This window comes from Ciona robusta, chromosome 8 (genome assembly GCF_009617815.1).
Source record: "Ciona robusta chromosome 8, ASM961781v2".
NCBI lineage: Eukaryota > Metazoa > Chordata > Ascidiacea > Phlebobranchia > Cionidae > Ciona > Ciona robusta.
In genome coordinates, this window is record NC_143242.1 from 1745750 (window position 1) to 1762031 (window position 16282).

Below are 16282 nucleotides of genomic sequence, written 5' to 3' on the forward strand. Positions count from 1 at the left end.
ATATTAAACATTTGTTTACTAATATACATTATTGGGTAATTTGTTCAAATCAACATAGCCTGATATAGGACTCCTATAATTACTATTGGACATTCTCGGCAATTTCTTCCGGGAGTCAGAGAATCAGAAAGATTCTGTTCCCAAATGACAAACAGTTGCCGTATATATAGCGCCTTTCCTGGCCACGCCCGTCACCTGACCTCTGCCTGAACTAGAGTGAGATTTCTTAGAGCCAATTGTCCTGCATAGAATTTAGACTTCCTTCTTCCATTCGGGCAAGCGCGGCTTCACGAACTGGGCCTTTTCCGGTCCTGGAACATACACAGTCTGTGCGCACTGTAAGGCTGGGTGAAAATGAGCTTATGCTATTCTGCTACACATTAGACAACTGCCCATGATCTGCTTCAAGTCCAAAATTACATGCAAATGTGGGCAGGCATTTTATGAGATGAGCCGTTTGTCATCGTCGATAACTCATATACGCGTTCTATTGTTTCCGACCAGCACGTTACTATAAATAGACAAATGACTGAAGAAAACCCAAGTTGATTGGTTGATATTACTAACGCAATTTCGCAGTTAACGCCTAAAATAATGGCGCATCATAAAACTGTGATTATATGCACAGACAATTAGATTACTAATAGCGAGCCTAATACGGCTTCAATATTACTAATTCGGCCTGCCTTATACACAACGTTCGCCAAATTCGAAGCCGAAACTAGTGTGCTGATGTTAAAATCAACTAACGCGCATTAATACCAATATCCATTACGTCGCAAGTAAATGCGAAGAAAAAGACTGACAAACTTGATTGGCGCGGGTTATTTAATAGTTTAATCGTTTATATGTCACGTTGCAGCTAAACCCCGTGCTTCCCAATTGCTTACTATAATATAGATGCACGTTATCCTGTATTAAGAACACAGCGGAACGTCGCGATTTCAGTCACCGTGAGAAATAATGTATAATCCGATTCGAGTGGACTGCGCGCGGCATGTTTTCAAAGCCGCCACTCCATAGGCGAGTAAGATATCCACTCCTTGTAATAGGGGCCAATGGAAAAGTGCAAGCACCCCGGGTGGTCCGACGCCTCGTAACTACATTAGTGAATGGATTCACGACGGGAAATCGTCTCCGACTCTCTCCGCTATACCTTTTAAGTGAGGAAGCTAATTTTTTATAACAACTTAAACTATTAAGCGGGAAGCATTACCAACGGAACACTATTACTTACCTACCGACTTTGTTCTGTCTGTACAACCATGGTATACTAAAGTGACTTCAGTATACTATGGTACAACTGCACCAGCTTCATGGTCAATTTGTCTAGTATTAGATGCAACTTAACCGCTGCGACAAAACGGTCCGAAACAAAGCGAGGGATGTTGGGCAATTTATACGAAGTTGTCTGTCACAGTCCCTACAGTTCCGCTCACTGTTTGTATGTTGTTATTGCGTTTGGCAAAGCTAAATTAAATTAGTACTTGTTTAACGTAAAAGGTACATGGCAATGCTTGTCTTTCTCTCAGATGTTGAATCTGGTTGATGGGGGACATCAACGTCGGAACTATACAACAAAATCACCCACTGTCTGCTAAATAAACCATTGTTTCCCGATTTTCGTGAACTACTGGCACTAAACCGAACTCTGACGGCTGTATGAGACGGCTGAGTGACAGGTAAAGCAACAACGAGCAGTCAAGACAAACAAACGGCCGACCGCGGCAATGCTCTTGCCGTGAGCGGGTGCTTCGACCGAAACAAAGGCTTGTGACGGGCAATAAAAACTCCTGTCGTATTTGACGACGTCGCACACTCGCTGAGAACATTTATCTTGATTTATTGACCACACTCGAACAGCTGGGGTTGTGCGAAAAGTGTTGAAAAAACCACGACTTACATTTTAAGTTTTGTATTGTGGCAGTGTGGGAAACATAGCAGCATTTAAAGATACATGCTGACACTTACGAGTCTAACGACTTGTTTACGATTTCACCTTGCGTGGAAACAGGATTGGCTGGCGTTGGTGCCACTGTTGAAATTTGTACCGATTTTTCGGCATTTTGAAGAGCGACAGTCGGTCGGGGTCGTGTTATACTTAGCATGTGGCGTTCACCAGCCTTTCCTGGAGTCATTTGTACTTTAGTGATCGATTTGCTCGGCCCAGGAGACATCATCGGTTTCTTTTGGTTTTTAATAACTTTAATTAACTTTGCTTCCAGGTTGCGTGTTCCTCCCATGCTCTTATCACGAAGGTAAACCACAGATCTTCCGGGGGTTGGCTGGCTCTTCTGAGAGACATTACCCGGGAAGAGATCGAAGAGCTTGGGAGCAAGTTTTACTGAGGATCGCTGAGAAGAGCCGACTCCGGATGCTGGAGAAAGGGTTCGGGAGCCGACGGCAGGCTGTAAAGATTTCTGGAGAAAATTAAAAGGAAATGATCATTATGTTGATTAATTTTTGACAGATGTAATTATTTAAAAAGCGTTTCTATCGCATAAATTAAAGCTTTGTTTAAATTGTAAAACATAGCTCAAATTTAACCTGGATTTGCCCGGGCAAGGTTGGACGTTTCGTGGAAGAAGAACTATCGGATGCGGTTGCTGATCCTAACACTAGGTCCACCAGAGGAGTAGAAGATGCTCTTTTAAGTGCGGATGTTGCAGTCGGCATCATGCTCTTGTGAGGTGTAAATTTGGATTGTGACGTCACAGTAAGGTTTCGGGGTTGAGGGGAGACTTGGAAAGATTTCTTGTTTTGCATAAATGTCATGTGACGGTTGTCGCTCCTGGATTGAGCGGCAGTAAGACCTCCGGAGGAGAGGACATACCTGGATGATGAGGAAGATCAGAAACGATGGTCATGCAACAACATGGTATAATATGGATGTTTTAAAATACTGCGCGCTGCTAAACACATCATGCGTGGTATTAAATTAAAATTGTCTGAAAAGTTATTTTCGTGGCAGTAATTGTTTTGTTTATGTCTTTATTTGCACCGAGCGCGTCGTAAGTGCCAGCAGTCATTAGACGGCTGTGGTATTTTGGTTTGTTTGTTGATGGGAAAACGTGACCGGGGTAGAGGACAGACCGAGTGACCGGGTCAACCGTGTTGAAGGCGAAGCATCAGATTGCTGCTGTGGTTTATATTGAGCTGAGTTTTGAGTGTGCAGCAATGCGCATGGTGGTGGGGAATTACTGCGTCGTTCAAGCGCGTTGCCACTATTTTTTTTTACGCGACGAACTTTTCATGAACCGCTTTGTCGCTGATGGGTGAGATGATAATCAGATTTTTCGGGTGGCTACCTCACAAAGATGGGACATGTGCAAACGCTTATCGTGATGATATGCCTTCTTGGAAAAAGCAAAGCGTAATTTGCGCTCAGGTGCATAAGTTCGTCTCATTTGAGGGACAAATAATGACGTTTTTCGGAGAAAATAATTGCCCTTATTGAGCGGGCTTTTTTAATACGTTTGTATACATGACTACTGTAATACGGTTATGATTCTTCGTAACGGATCGAATACCAAACACTGAAAATTGACTAAATTAAAAGCTTTATGTTTACCGCGAAATGGTTGCAAAATATGGTATTGCAGTTTTTTTTTTATATTTTTACAACACAATTTTCCGAAATTCACAATATTTGGTGTCGAAGCAAAAATCCCGAGATCACATTATATTTATAGTTGAATGGTTGGTTGAAGTCGTGAAGCGGGAGCTCGGGGTGCGTGTCTGGTAGACACTGAAATTGACTGCGTTTTGAAAACTAAGATGGCGGAAAGCGGGATTTCTGTTGAACTTTTCAACCCGAGAACTTGACGAGGTAAGGTATAAATTCCGAGGAAAAACGCGGAGCGGATCAAAGACCCGGTAATGGAGGAGCGTGGAATGTTCTCGAAGGGTTGCGGAAGATGACGAAGCAAAGAATCGTCGATGGCGGGTTTGGGAGTGCACTTGGGTAATTCGAGCTCAAAAACATTAAGGCTCCGCACGCAATGTGGACGCGGGGTTCACGGAAAGGACAAGGGCGGAAAACAACTTGGGATATTTTTGGTGGCGGTTCGGACGTAAGAGAATTAGCGGCGGTGACGTAGGCTTTACGACAACCCAGGGTAAACACGGGGCGTCAACTTTTCAACCTAAATATTTGGGGGTTCGGGGGACTTTAACCGAAAAATCGGAGATCAAAGTCATATCAGCGGGTGTAAGCACCGGGGCTCTTCAAATGAGCGGAACACGGCCAACTGAATTGTTGTTTTTGCATTGACCGTCGCAGGTGGGGTACAGAGTGACCTGCGCACGAACTTTTGTTGGGAAGAAAATTGTTCAGATGCTCTCCAGTTAATCGGAAAATAACGAGCTTTCTCGGCGCTTGCCACGGAAGTAATTAGACTGACCCATGTGCTTCGGAGAAAATTAATAAAGTAAAATCATGGTTGCACGGAATTTGTTTTTAAGATAATATCGTCTTCGTAATTTTAATTTGCAAGAATTGCGTGGAGTGCTGTGCAATTAAGCACGAACCATGCTTTAATCAACATCGTGAAGTTGTGGGATCGTGTCTAAATACTTTGGCTTCTATTAATGAATAAAGTTCATAGGGTCACAGGGTAGGATGGACATCACGTGTTGGCATGCGTGTGAAGTGTTATTTAACTTTGCCTGCACGATATAGTGTGTGATGGTGCAACCCCATTATGACACCCACTACATGACATGGCTTTTCATCCAAAGAACTTCACTCGGTTACTCTGTACATTAAACTATACGCAGAATGATTACAACATAGCACATGATATTGAGGCAATTTTCGGAATTAGTTTTGCTTAATCACGCCAGTTGACTCAATTTCGAATCTGTATCACCGGGCTGTAAAGTTTTGCAACAAAGCCATGCAATTATACGGAGCCAGGAAACTCGCTGTTTGAGGTCGGGTTTGCGTCACTGCGGGCCGTCGCATCACCGAGCAAGGGAATCGACTCATTTCCACGTTTTTATGCGCCCGAAATAGTTCGTTGACGTTCGCCAGTGCGTCCGCGCCGTATTTCGCGTCAATCATCTTTTAATATAAACCGATTCGCAAAAAAACGCTTTATATATAAACTGCATAAAATCGTCGTCCGGTCGCGGGGATATGAAGTGAAACAGCGCGTTTACTACAGTTAATTAAATTAGTTCCACAGTTACCAAACCAGGCGTGGAGTTGCGGCCGAGTTCGCGAACGCCACGCGAACTTTTGTTCCGCCTAAAAATTCGGAAAAACCGAAGCGACGAGAGAGGACAGGGTCATGGAAAGGACAACACGCAAGTCTCCAAAACAACCGTCTTTACTCAAATTTCTGCCATTCAGCGATTTTATCAACACGCTGAGTGGCCTAAACCACTTAGTTTAATGGCATGAGCAATAAAACCCAGGTCTTATCTACATTAGATACGACCTCATCATATAAACCAACTATCTCAATAACCAAATATTAACGAGCCGCCGAACAAACTAAATAAACTGAACGATTTTTCTCAATATCTTAACTTTGCTGACGTTTATAGATTTCTCAAAAATTAATGAAGAAAGTCCCTTTGACCGAGTTCGAACCCACAACCTCTGTATGTAACGACTCACCTAACAACGTTGTTTTTCGCATCTCCGGGTTGGGCTTCACTTGACATACCCCCTGACCCACTTTGCCCCACTACCATTTTCTTGGGGTAACTTGAACCCCTGGGTGGCCGGGAACTCCCCCGAGTGCGTACTCGCGACCCACGTGGTCGGTAAGGCTGCGAGCCCCGTGGCGTAACATTGTCGAAACTATGACGTCGACTAGAGTCCAACTGCGACATGAGACTACCTGTGACATAAACAAACTTAAACCCCGAAAAAAATAACAAATGTATGCAAAAAAATAACAGTCAGGCTTGGACTAGAAAAAAAATAGTTTAAAAAAACACTACAAACATCAGCAGCTATTTAGTCAAACAAAATAAAATACCTGATAATTCTTCCGGTGATGCGGACCTTGATGTTGGCTCCTTCCCTGCATCCAAGGAGCTAGTGAGTTGCTCCAGGATGGATGTTGCTTGGAGCGTCTCCCTATCCTCCCTTCTGCTCCTGGATGCGACAAATGATTGATAACGTTCGATGAAGGAGCCAGGAGTTCCCGTGGATGAAGTTGCTGTAAGCAGGTATATGGGCACGTTAGTGATTTATATTTACAGTGTTTAACTCCTCATATGTGGCATGAGTGAGAGTAACCTTGGCTTACATCAACGTTAAATAGTTTTTACTTGTGCAGAAATAAGGTTTGATTTTAAATTGCAATAGTTTTAAGCATTGAAGTACATACAACCACATACGACGAGTGGGCGTGTTAACCACGGACGAATAAACCACTAATCTATGTAAAATGAAGACTGGCATGTTGTATAGTTCATTGGAGTTTGTTTTATATATCTATCATACATAGTAAATTTTGCATAACTTTAGCAACATTATATTTCGCCTAATGTTTTTTCAATGCGTTACTGCATATAGATTGGCTATTGTGTAAGCGCTTGATCATAATCACGTGCTTACTATTACATCACAGCACGAAAATAACCCACAAATAATTAAAGCTGTTTTGAACTCCAGAGGAATTTTTTGAGTTATTTTCGTTGAGGTTTGAAGACAGATGTAACCGCATACAAGGCTGTGTCCTTCGTACGCACTTCGTGGCTTGATTTAGAATTCCATGCATGTGAGAATGCGGTGTTGTACTCCGTAATGTTTATGTTTTGTAAGTTTTTGGTTGAGCGCTGACGAAGCCGCCACAACATAGCAATGGTATGTGTTATGCATCTTATGTACGGAACAGCCAAATTAAGCTCCAACCGAAGGTCTCATCATACACCATGCAAGATATAACACAGAATCCGATATAAAAGATCGCCTTTATATAGTGTATGACGCAACAATGCGCCTCACGAGATTGGATTACCATGTCCCAAAACAAAAGTTAAAAAAAATCCGTTATGTTTAAAATTAGAATGGAAAATACCTTCCAGTTTCGGTTTCATTGATTGCGTTGATAGCTTCCCGATGCTGCCACCTGCCGGACAAGTTGTATTTATAAATGCTTAGCGTATAACAAAGTGATGAAAACGCGGAAACATGATTTTCTTACCCAGAGTTAATGAAAACGACGGAGTTGCGGAGTCGACATGAGTTGCGTTGGGTGCTCTAGCGCCGCTAGAGGAATATCTATAAAAGGAGATGTAAAATGCGTGATATGTGGTTATTACAATGTTATGCGTAAGGGAAGGTAAGATGTTGCATTTTATTTATTTTTTATTCTTAATTGGTGAGGTCCTTGTCAAGGACCGATATTTAGGCCACATTTGGCCCATTACCCCAACACCCGGAAAGCCCATTCAAGCCGCGACACCGCACCGTAGTCAGACGCGTAAAATGTTGTATTTAAAAAGTTTGCAAAATAATTGCTCACCGTCCGAAGCTTGAAGACGTTGGCAGCACTGTTGTGTGAGGCATTATTTTCTTCAAACCTGTTATTGTAAAGCACAACCATAAGTGACAATCTTTATATTTGAGTTCGGGGATTATTACCAGGCGATGCTGCGGAAATAGAAGCTTGTGGCGGCGTCGAATTAATCTTCGACTCGGGCGGACTTCCCAAGATGGCGGCAACCGCTGCTTCGGTCTGACTTTCAGTTGGCGAAAGAAACTGCGATTTTCGTTTTGATAATGCGGATGACAACTGGCTGTTTGGATCCTGAAGAAAAACGCGGTTAGATCAAAGCTTATAACGGCAACTTAAAAGTATGAATGCAACTTATTTATCTTAGCAAGGTGGAGCAATTGTAATATAGTTTTAAAACAAGTGCTCTATTTTATTCTATGTTAGAGACGCCCGGGATGGATCATGAGCGGTGACCGTAAAGTGCATAATATCTGGTATATTTGTATTAAAATGTGAGCGAATTAAGCCATCCTATTTCGAACCAATTGGCTTTTCAACCAGAATGTTTACTTACTGTCTATTCCACACATTACCTACATAAGTACCTTTGTCAGATCAATTGTAATACTTCGTGATGATTGTTCACTAGACATGGCTGGCGATTTTGACCTTGAAGATGAACCATGACCTCTAAACCGTGACCCCGCGTCTGAACGATTAACGTCAGAACCAGGAACAGAGGTCAAGCCACTGATGGAACCAGTTTGTAGATTAAATGACAGACCTTGTATTTTCGATGACTGCCGTTTGCCTGGTTGGTAGTTTCGACTATTAGGTAATAATATACAAGCAAAAGGCAGCAATAATAAAAAATGAATGCTGGTTATGTATTTATCGTTGCTTAGCGGGACAACAGACATTATAACATAGGTATTCTGTTTCATAAACTCCGGCCTTATGCACACTTACGAGTTACCACTTGTTTAGCTTTGTAGCAATGTTTCGTGCATTATTGTTTCAACGGACGACAACTTGGACAACTCATTAGGGGCCACTGAGTTATGGCAATGACCGCTAAATGACTTTTTAAGGAGACAAACGCCCAGAACGGTAACAGCGACGTACAAATGGTTTAAATAAGACAGCGATTTTGAGCAACGGCGCCGATATCAAACCACATATTTAGTGGAAGGTATATTCATGAATAAACCAATAACACTAATATAACTTTATAAATCCAAACATATGTATAGCGTTATAAACGTGGTAATGGTTAGTAGCTAGTGTGTAGAAATTTAGGTTTAACACAGTCTAGTTTACCTTCTTCTGAGTGTTTCTGGTTAGATAGGAACTGATTAAGTTGAGACGAGCCAGGAGAATTCGTGGTGCCATGTTTTCCTTAAGAAGGACAAACCAGCGTTAAAATTTAAGTGTATACGTACAGGTAACACATTTAATATTATTATTATCTGCAGATCTGCTTAAACCCCCAAAAAACTACTTTTATAGTTTTATACCTAGCTCCATTAATATATAGAAACCCCTTTTAAACTAATACCTTTGCTTTTATTTGTTATTCATACATTTTTTACAATTTTCAGTGGTTTATTAAGATTTTATTTAATTTTCATAATCGTAAACTGACATCAGGCACATAAAATAGTAAACACGCATAATAACCCCTTAAGTTCCCGTCACATGAGCATAAGTGAATGAAATTAATATTTCTAACTTTTAAACTTACTTTCAAGTTCTGCTACCTCGGCAAAGTATTTCGAATTGTTGGTTCCAGCAGAGGCCTGGTATGTAAGCTGCTTGTTAGGTCACAAAATATATTACAAGGAATAATTGTACCAACCTTTTCTAATGCTTCACCAGCAGGGGAATATATGGTGAGCAGAAACTCACATATACCTTCCAATATCAACCTGAGAGGGATGTGTTTAAGTAAACACCAACACAAACATAAACAACCGAAGTTCTAAGAGTAGAAAAAATGTATGCTGAAAATATTATGCCCAAAATTAAAACTATGCTTTAATTAGGGAGGAGCTCAAAGTTAAACTGCATGAAACTAGTAACATGGTAATATTAATTTTTTTTACTTTGACCCAGAACCAATTATTTAGAAAACAATGTCTTGAACCCAATTGTAAACAAAAGAAGACAACGTTTAATACTAAAGGTATATATACTACAATATGGCCAATTATTTCAACCGGTGTTGCCAGACACTTATGAAATTGTAACTGGCAACACTGGCAAGAGTAAACTAACCTGTCCACCATGGACTGAGTGACAACATTCTGTAGTTTCATCTTCTCAGTGATGCGCAACCAATCATCAGCTCCATGGATGAGCACGGACTGCGTCACAGCATTCGTGAAGGACTTCAGCCTCCGATCTTCAAGATCATTGATCCTGCAGGAGGAAGATTTGTCTCCAATGATAAAGAGCGTTGGCCTCTTCATCTCACACAATACATCATCCACTGACTGTAAAAAAAATTATATAGAATAGAAGCATCCAGAAAACACACAATATCAAAGCAAAAAGCTACATCTAAGAAACTGCAAAGTTTACCAGTTACCAATACAGAGTAAATGAATAACTGGATGTTACATATTTAGTAAAATGTTTTAATCAGAGATATAATTAAATTTTCTTACCCCACGCTGGCCGAACATATTATACAGAGGAAAACCAAGACACACAACAGCTGATACATGTTCTGTGAGCGCAACCTGTTAAGTATGCAAAGTTTGTTCTAGTAGTTCATACTTAGTTTATAAATGTGCTCTTGGTCTTGTACAATGTTTTTTAAGGTAATTCAACCAGTAAGATCAAAAATAAACAAACAATACGTTGGAAATAAAATTGTTATGCTTAAAGGCAATAGCTTTAAATGAGCAAAAGTTACAATCTGTGATGACTAAAGTTACGCCACCAGGCAGTAGCATATTACAAAATAATTTATAAATGTTAATGCGCTGTCAAATATTGAAGTTTTAAAAATAGTGGTTATGTAATGTACTTCCATTCTATACGGGCGAGAAGTGAGGACTGAGGTCTTACGCAAAGGCATGTTAGCGGACCTGCGAATTTAGGCTTTAAAAGGCCAATCAAGTAAACTTACATGACAGTTGATTAAACTAGCTGTGTGCCATCCTATAAGAACAACTTTTCTGTTTGCGTTTCGTACACTAAGCTCTCGAACACGGTTGCACACATTACGTAAAGTGGTTTCTGCAAGTTCTTGAACGGTCCACGATGCTTTATCTGTGTTCCCATCATTGTCGTCCATTGTTGCTCCCACTTGTACTACCTGGGACCACAACAAGTATTAATAAAAATTTAAACCACCCACATAGTTGTGGCGAATCAAAGTTGTTTTTTTTTAGGAAAGTAATAAATAAAATAAAAATTATTTATTTATACACTAGCCTAATTTTTTCTTTAAACGGGTTAGGGGTTAGGGGAAAGAACAAAGTTCTAACCTTTAAGAGTAAAAAAAAAGAAAGTTCGCACCTTTCCAATCTGACTAAGGAGTGAATTCCAAAAGCGAAGTCTTCGTGATGTCACAGGTAAGGTTGATTGTGACACGGTACATTGCACAACAATGAATAATACCGGCTGATTCAGTTTCTGCAAAATCAACATTTCTAAATTCAGTGAAAAATCTAACTTCACATTAAAAAAACTACTTATTGATAAAATGCAAATACGGTATACTGGTAGTGGTAGACATCCAAGTTGGTATGTGAAGCCCAAAACAAAACATTTTTCTTAAAATATAAATGAAATTCAAACCCCCCAAATATTAAATTGCAAAAGAATTCTTAATTAGTAGTTACTGTCCAATAACTTTGCATTTTCTTTCAGTCTTGGATATACTATTATACAATATAGTTTTGTGCATAATAAGGACTTTATTTATAATTTGGAATAATTTAAAAACTTAAGTGACACACACACACATACCTGTTTCATATCAGAAACAACAGCAGTAACTGCTGGATCCCAAGGTCGCTTTAATAGGATTCCTAACCTTTCGGTGGCAGCAGAGCCTGTATCACGTGACGGCATAATCATTCGTTCAATTAAACTAGGAACCTAAGTAAAAAATTTTCGATCTTAAAATGCACCTTTAGTTAATTTTAAAAGTAACAGAAAATAAGTCATGTGCTTATGATGAATAACAAATGAATAAGCGTTTGTAGTGGGGATTATAAAGGAAAGGTATTAAAAGTTTACCTTAGATCTTAATGTTTGCATAATATCGAGATAATAAGAGAGCAAAGTCATTGGTAAGTTTTCAATAAGCAGCAGATGCAACCACTGCGTTATTTTAATCGGCCACCCGATGTCAGCGAGCGCTTCCCTCAAACACGAGGCTGATTTATCAACTGATAAACGACGTAAAACAATCTCTTTGGGCATCTGAGAACAATGTGAATGGGAAGATTACATTTTAATATTAAGGTTGTATATGTATGTTAGTATCAGTATGTATATATAACTTACCCCTTTATATGCTAGTCTGGACAGCTTCTCACTTTGCAAAATTTTTACAACTTTGTTAAATATTTTTGTCTCTAGTACACCCCATGACGATCTAAAAAAAACATTTCATAATAAGATTAATTTCAAATCAAAGCCAATTTTGGGAAAAAAATGTCACCGGAGGCGAAGGCACTCCTGATGAACAGGTTTGTATCATTAAAACAAACAAATTCACTGGACAATAATGTTGAACTCACTTGTTAATGTTTTCCTCCCACACCGATTCTCTCTCGTCTGTGAAAAGAAGAGGATTCCCTTTACTCATACCGGTGACATGACGCTCACATTCGTTCATTTGCATCCTCGCTTTCTGCTCCGCACAATGCCACGAGGATGATCCGATAACAGCTGGAGGATCGGACACAGTTTCAACATCAATCTTCAAAATAAAGACAAATATTGATTTTAAGAAAGAGCATTAAAAGTTGATATACTTCAGACAAATAAGGTTTAAATTACCAATCCAGCATGAATTTAAATATTAAAACTCAGATGCAGTCATATAAAGTCTAATGTACAGTTTTAGGACATTTAGTTTAACTAGTTAAATAGTGGGATATCAAAACATTGAAAAACTTCAAATTAGACAACACAATTGTTTACCTCATCATCTGAAATCTCTTCCTCTGAGGAACTACTTTTGGAGTAACTGTAAATAAACAGAATATATATATTTAACAAGTTTTCATTACCCTTGCAAAGATATCAATATATATAATGTGCAAATATTAATTAGTGCAAACAACCAACCCACATGATGACCTTACCTGTCAAATATATCTTCAGAGTTTAAAACTTCTTTTAAAGGCAGCACATGACTGTTTTCAGTGAGGTAGCTTTCAGACCAGTGTTTAGTATAAGCATGATCAGATGGTAGCCAAGGCATTTTTAAGATGGTTTTAAAAAATAAATTACTGGATGACCAAAGTATGTATCTGGTAATGCCAAATATTAAAACATATGTAGCATTCGAATAATGCTTCACAATAAAGTACTAATTCATCTTATTAAAGAGTAACCAATATATACATAACATAATATATGAGCCTATAAAAGTAACGCACATGTTAATATTAAAGCACAACATTAAATAAAAGTACAAGCAATAATATGTTTATTTTTGTACAATTTTTCTACTCTTTTTTAGTAATACCGATTTCAAATTTTAAGAATACATTTTTGATAAACCATTCTAAATAAAAGCAACAATAAGCATGAATATATTGCACCAATGTTAATATAGTTTTTATATAATCAAGTTTATTTAAAAGCTGTGCTCATTAACAATGCAATCTGGTCAGAGGTTGGTGCCGCAATAATAGCTTTGTCCTCGTCTGAATAATTTTCCAATAACAACATATTAAGTTGTTGAAACACATGCTGAACGTTCAGTTTAATTGGTTTAAATAGAATTTTTTCAGTTTCTTTGTTTGCCAAGTACAAAGACATAACATAGGCAGTCTTCTTCACCATCAGTTTTAAATTACGATACACACCACCTACTAACTGCTGCACTTGTTCAGCGCTTGCAAAATCCTGTTGACGCAAAGACACGGACACATTACTGTCTTCTTGATTCATACTGACAAGTTTTGATGCTTTTTGCAGAAATTCGCTCAGTGGCTGGCAGTACAACATTGTTTGGTGCTCAATAAAGTTTTCGCACACAGATTTCAATTGTCGGTCTACATCCTTCTTACTATCAATGTAAAACTCTTTCACCTCAGGTGCTCCCTCATAAACAAACTGCAAAAGAGCATTTGAGCTGACACTCAGCAAATTTGGGATTAGTTTTGGTTCAAGCACAAAACGGAAGGCAGCATCTTTTGTACGACTAAAATCTAATTGAGTTTCTCTGATCGCGAATTCAGCTTGAAAAGGAGCAATTTGTTCTCGTAAAATAAGAAGATGCTTGATCAAGAAGAGCTGAGCGTCAGTTGTTCTGTTTTCAGAACTACCTGGCTTTAATGGTGCTCTGGCTTTTATCATGTTACTTGCTTCCACAAGTGATCTAACACAAGCTTCCAAGGCTTCTTGGGATAATCCTTGGAATATTGCTTTATCAATACACCGGTATAGTTTGGACAGACAAACCAGAACTCTTCGAACAGTGGGATACCACATGCCATGCATATCAGCTGGGGAGGTGTGAAACTTTTCATCAAGTTTCCCATTGGATGATTTGCTTGAGCTTGCAACATCTACATCGGACAACGAATCTTGGGGTGATTCTGTTAGTTGTATTTCAGTGAATGTATCTTTTTCTACCTTTGCAGATGCTTTAATGTTCCTAGCTATTTCCTCCATCATTTCTAACTTCTCTGGGTACATGATATCGCCAGGTGAAGGTTTGTATCCTCTGATATCATCACGTATATGAATATTAGCTCGGAACACCAGTCTTTCCTGTACATCTTCAAGCATCTGAAGAGCCACAGAATGAAAAGCTTGCAGTTGCTCTGGATTATTCTGAACATGATCATCAATCATTTCCATCTTGAGAATATTGCAGAGTTCCGCCAGTGTTTCCAGATGGTAAACATGAATGATCAATGGCCTCAACATATCATAAAGGTTGCCACACAGACGAAGCAACATTTCATAAAGTTTCTTGGATTGAGAAGAGAAGAAATGACCATAAAGTTGATGCTCATCCTCACAAACATGAACCATAAAAGAACAACCACTACGAACCAAAGCACAGTGATCCTGCTTGTTAGCATTCAGCAGTTCCAGCATCGCACTTGTTACTGAAGGAGATAAAAGAGTTTCTCTTTGTGTAAAGTAACACTGGTGAATATCAACAACTATTTGCTGATATTCTTGACTACACACACTGCGCTGTTCAATTTGCTCCATTAACGCTTTAATTTTTGGAGCATTTGTACGAAATTTCCCATAGTAAAGGGTGAAAGCATCATTGCCACTTCCAAATGCTTCACTTCCAACAGACTGCCCTGCATCACCACCACTCTTTCGATTTAGAATTGCTTGTTTTGTGCTTTCTAGTGAATTCACCACATACAGCTTTATCATACCAAGAGCTTTGGTGAGGCATGTTTTATACTTGATAACATATTCAGCACTGTCTTTGTATGCAGGGTGTGCTTGCATGAACTCAATGCATTCTTCAATTTTGGACAGCATGCTCCTGAAATCTTCACTGGTCACAGAAATATTGGGTGAGCTTAGTTTGGTGTTCATTCTTGATACTTCATTGAAGTAATCTAGATTCTCATGGATAGTTTCAGCGACCGAAAATAAAGCTGTTTGGTCAGCAAGCAAATGTTCACACGCCTCATGTAGTGCGTTGCTCTTGGTCGAAACATAAACATACTCTTTTTCAAGATCATCAAGATACTGAAGGGCTTTGTTAACATCTTGAGTAATGTATTGGCAATATTCACGGTGCTGTTTTAGTGTCTCAACATGCTCAGTAAATCTTTTTCTCTCCACTGAGCGGACCTCTTCCTCAATTTGAGAGAACCAACTATAAAACTGCTGGGCATTTTCTATTTTTTCTCCAGCCATACCAAGCTTGGTAAAACCTTTTGTTAATACATCTTCAACTGAACCAGGTATAGCATGGGAATCCAACACATTGGGTGTAATGTTGACAGGTTCAGTCAATGGCACCTCAATGGGTAATGCACGATTTGACCCAATAGCTGCCAGCTCAAGAAAGCTGTCCTGTTGTAGTTCATTCAGTGTAGCAAGTCCTGTGTTATCTGTAGCATTCCACAAGCTTAGCCTCTCCATGGTAGAGATAGTTGATATATGATCTGAAGCCATTAGCGATGAATACAAATTAGTCACACTATAGATTGTTTAAATAGATAGCAAACCTAAACACAGATTGTACAATTGTCAACACGTGAATCATTCCTCATATAACATAGAGTAATGGCGGTGAAAACCTTACATATATATATTATATTTTACCTTCGTCGTATTATTAACATATAGCAAAATAAAACTAACCATTGTCTGAGCATCACCACTTTCTCAACGAACACGAAGCACATTGCCCATGTATTTGTTTACGTACTCTCTATGGTTGGGTACGTCAGTGCATACTGCGCAGAACACGCGGCGACATTTTTTTGTTGGGCAGAAACGTTGGCCGATGAACTGTCGAACTTACACCACAGGTTTAGAACTCGGTTGCTTAATCCAAAATACCATGCTTATCTTCGTTCCAAAACGCGATAAAACAGTCAAAGCTCCTTTCCAGAACTTACCGTCGTCACTCTGGTCCG

The 16282-nt window shown here is 39.3% G+C and overlaps 2 protein-coding genes across 2 annotated transcripts; both read right to left on the minus strand.

Moving 5' to 3' along the window:
- Positions 1-1899: 1899 nt before the first annotated feature.
- On the minus strand, positions 1900-12926 carry LOC149732123 (uncharacterized). The gene is made up of 22 exons (XM_089882217.1): positions 12791-12926; positions 12627-12672; positions 12221-12402; positions 11985-12075; positions 11715-11900; positions 11442-11573; positions 10989-11105; positions 10597-10785; positions 10130-10204; positions 9738-9955; positions 9319-9388; positions 9205-9259; positions 8781-8858; positions 8066-8271; positions 7607-7772; positions 7488-7545; positions 7167-7243; positions 7041-7091; positions 5994-6176; positions 5627-5852; positions 2548-2833; positions 1900-2420 (listed from the first exon to the last, which is right to left on the minus strand). Exons 1-22 carry the CDS (start codon positions 12907-12909, stop codon positions 1968-1970), a joined length of 3264 nt encoding a protein of 1087 aa, XP_089738343.1. The 5' UTR covers positions 12910-12926; the 3' UTR covers positions 1900-1967.
- A 31-nt stretch (positions 12927-12957) lies between these two features.
- LOC149732124 (conserved oligomeric Golgi complex subunit 3-like) lies at positions 12958-16175 on the minus strand. Its single transcript, XM_089882222.1, has one exon. It carries the CDS (start codon positions 15813-15815, stop codon positions 13284-13286), a length of 2532 nt encoding a protein of 843 aa, XP_089738348.1. The 5' UTR covers positions 15816-16175; the 3' UTR covers positions 12958-13283.
- Positions 16176-16282: the final 107 nt, after the last annotated feature.

Bases quoted from the DNA above. Each gene is read 5' to 3' on its own strand.
- LOC149732123 (XM_089882217.1), bottom strand. From the start codon at position 12,909: ATGCCTTGGCTACCATCTGATCATGCTTATACTAAACACTGGTCTGAA. The intron at 12,403-12,626 runs GTAAACAATTGT...TTTATTTTGAAG, and splicing joins AAGAGATTTCAGATGATGAG to ATTGATGTTGAAACTGTGTC. The intron at 2,421-2,547 runs GTTAAATTTGAG...AATTTTCTCCAG, and splicing joins CCTTGCCCGGGCAAATCCAG to AAATCTTTACAGCCTGCCGT.
- LOC149732124 (XM_089882222.1), bottom strand. From the start codon at position 15,815: ATGGCTTCAGATCATATATCAACTATCTCTACCATGGAGAGGCTAAGC.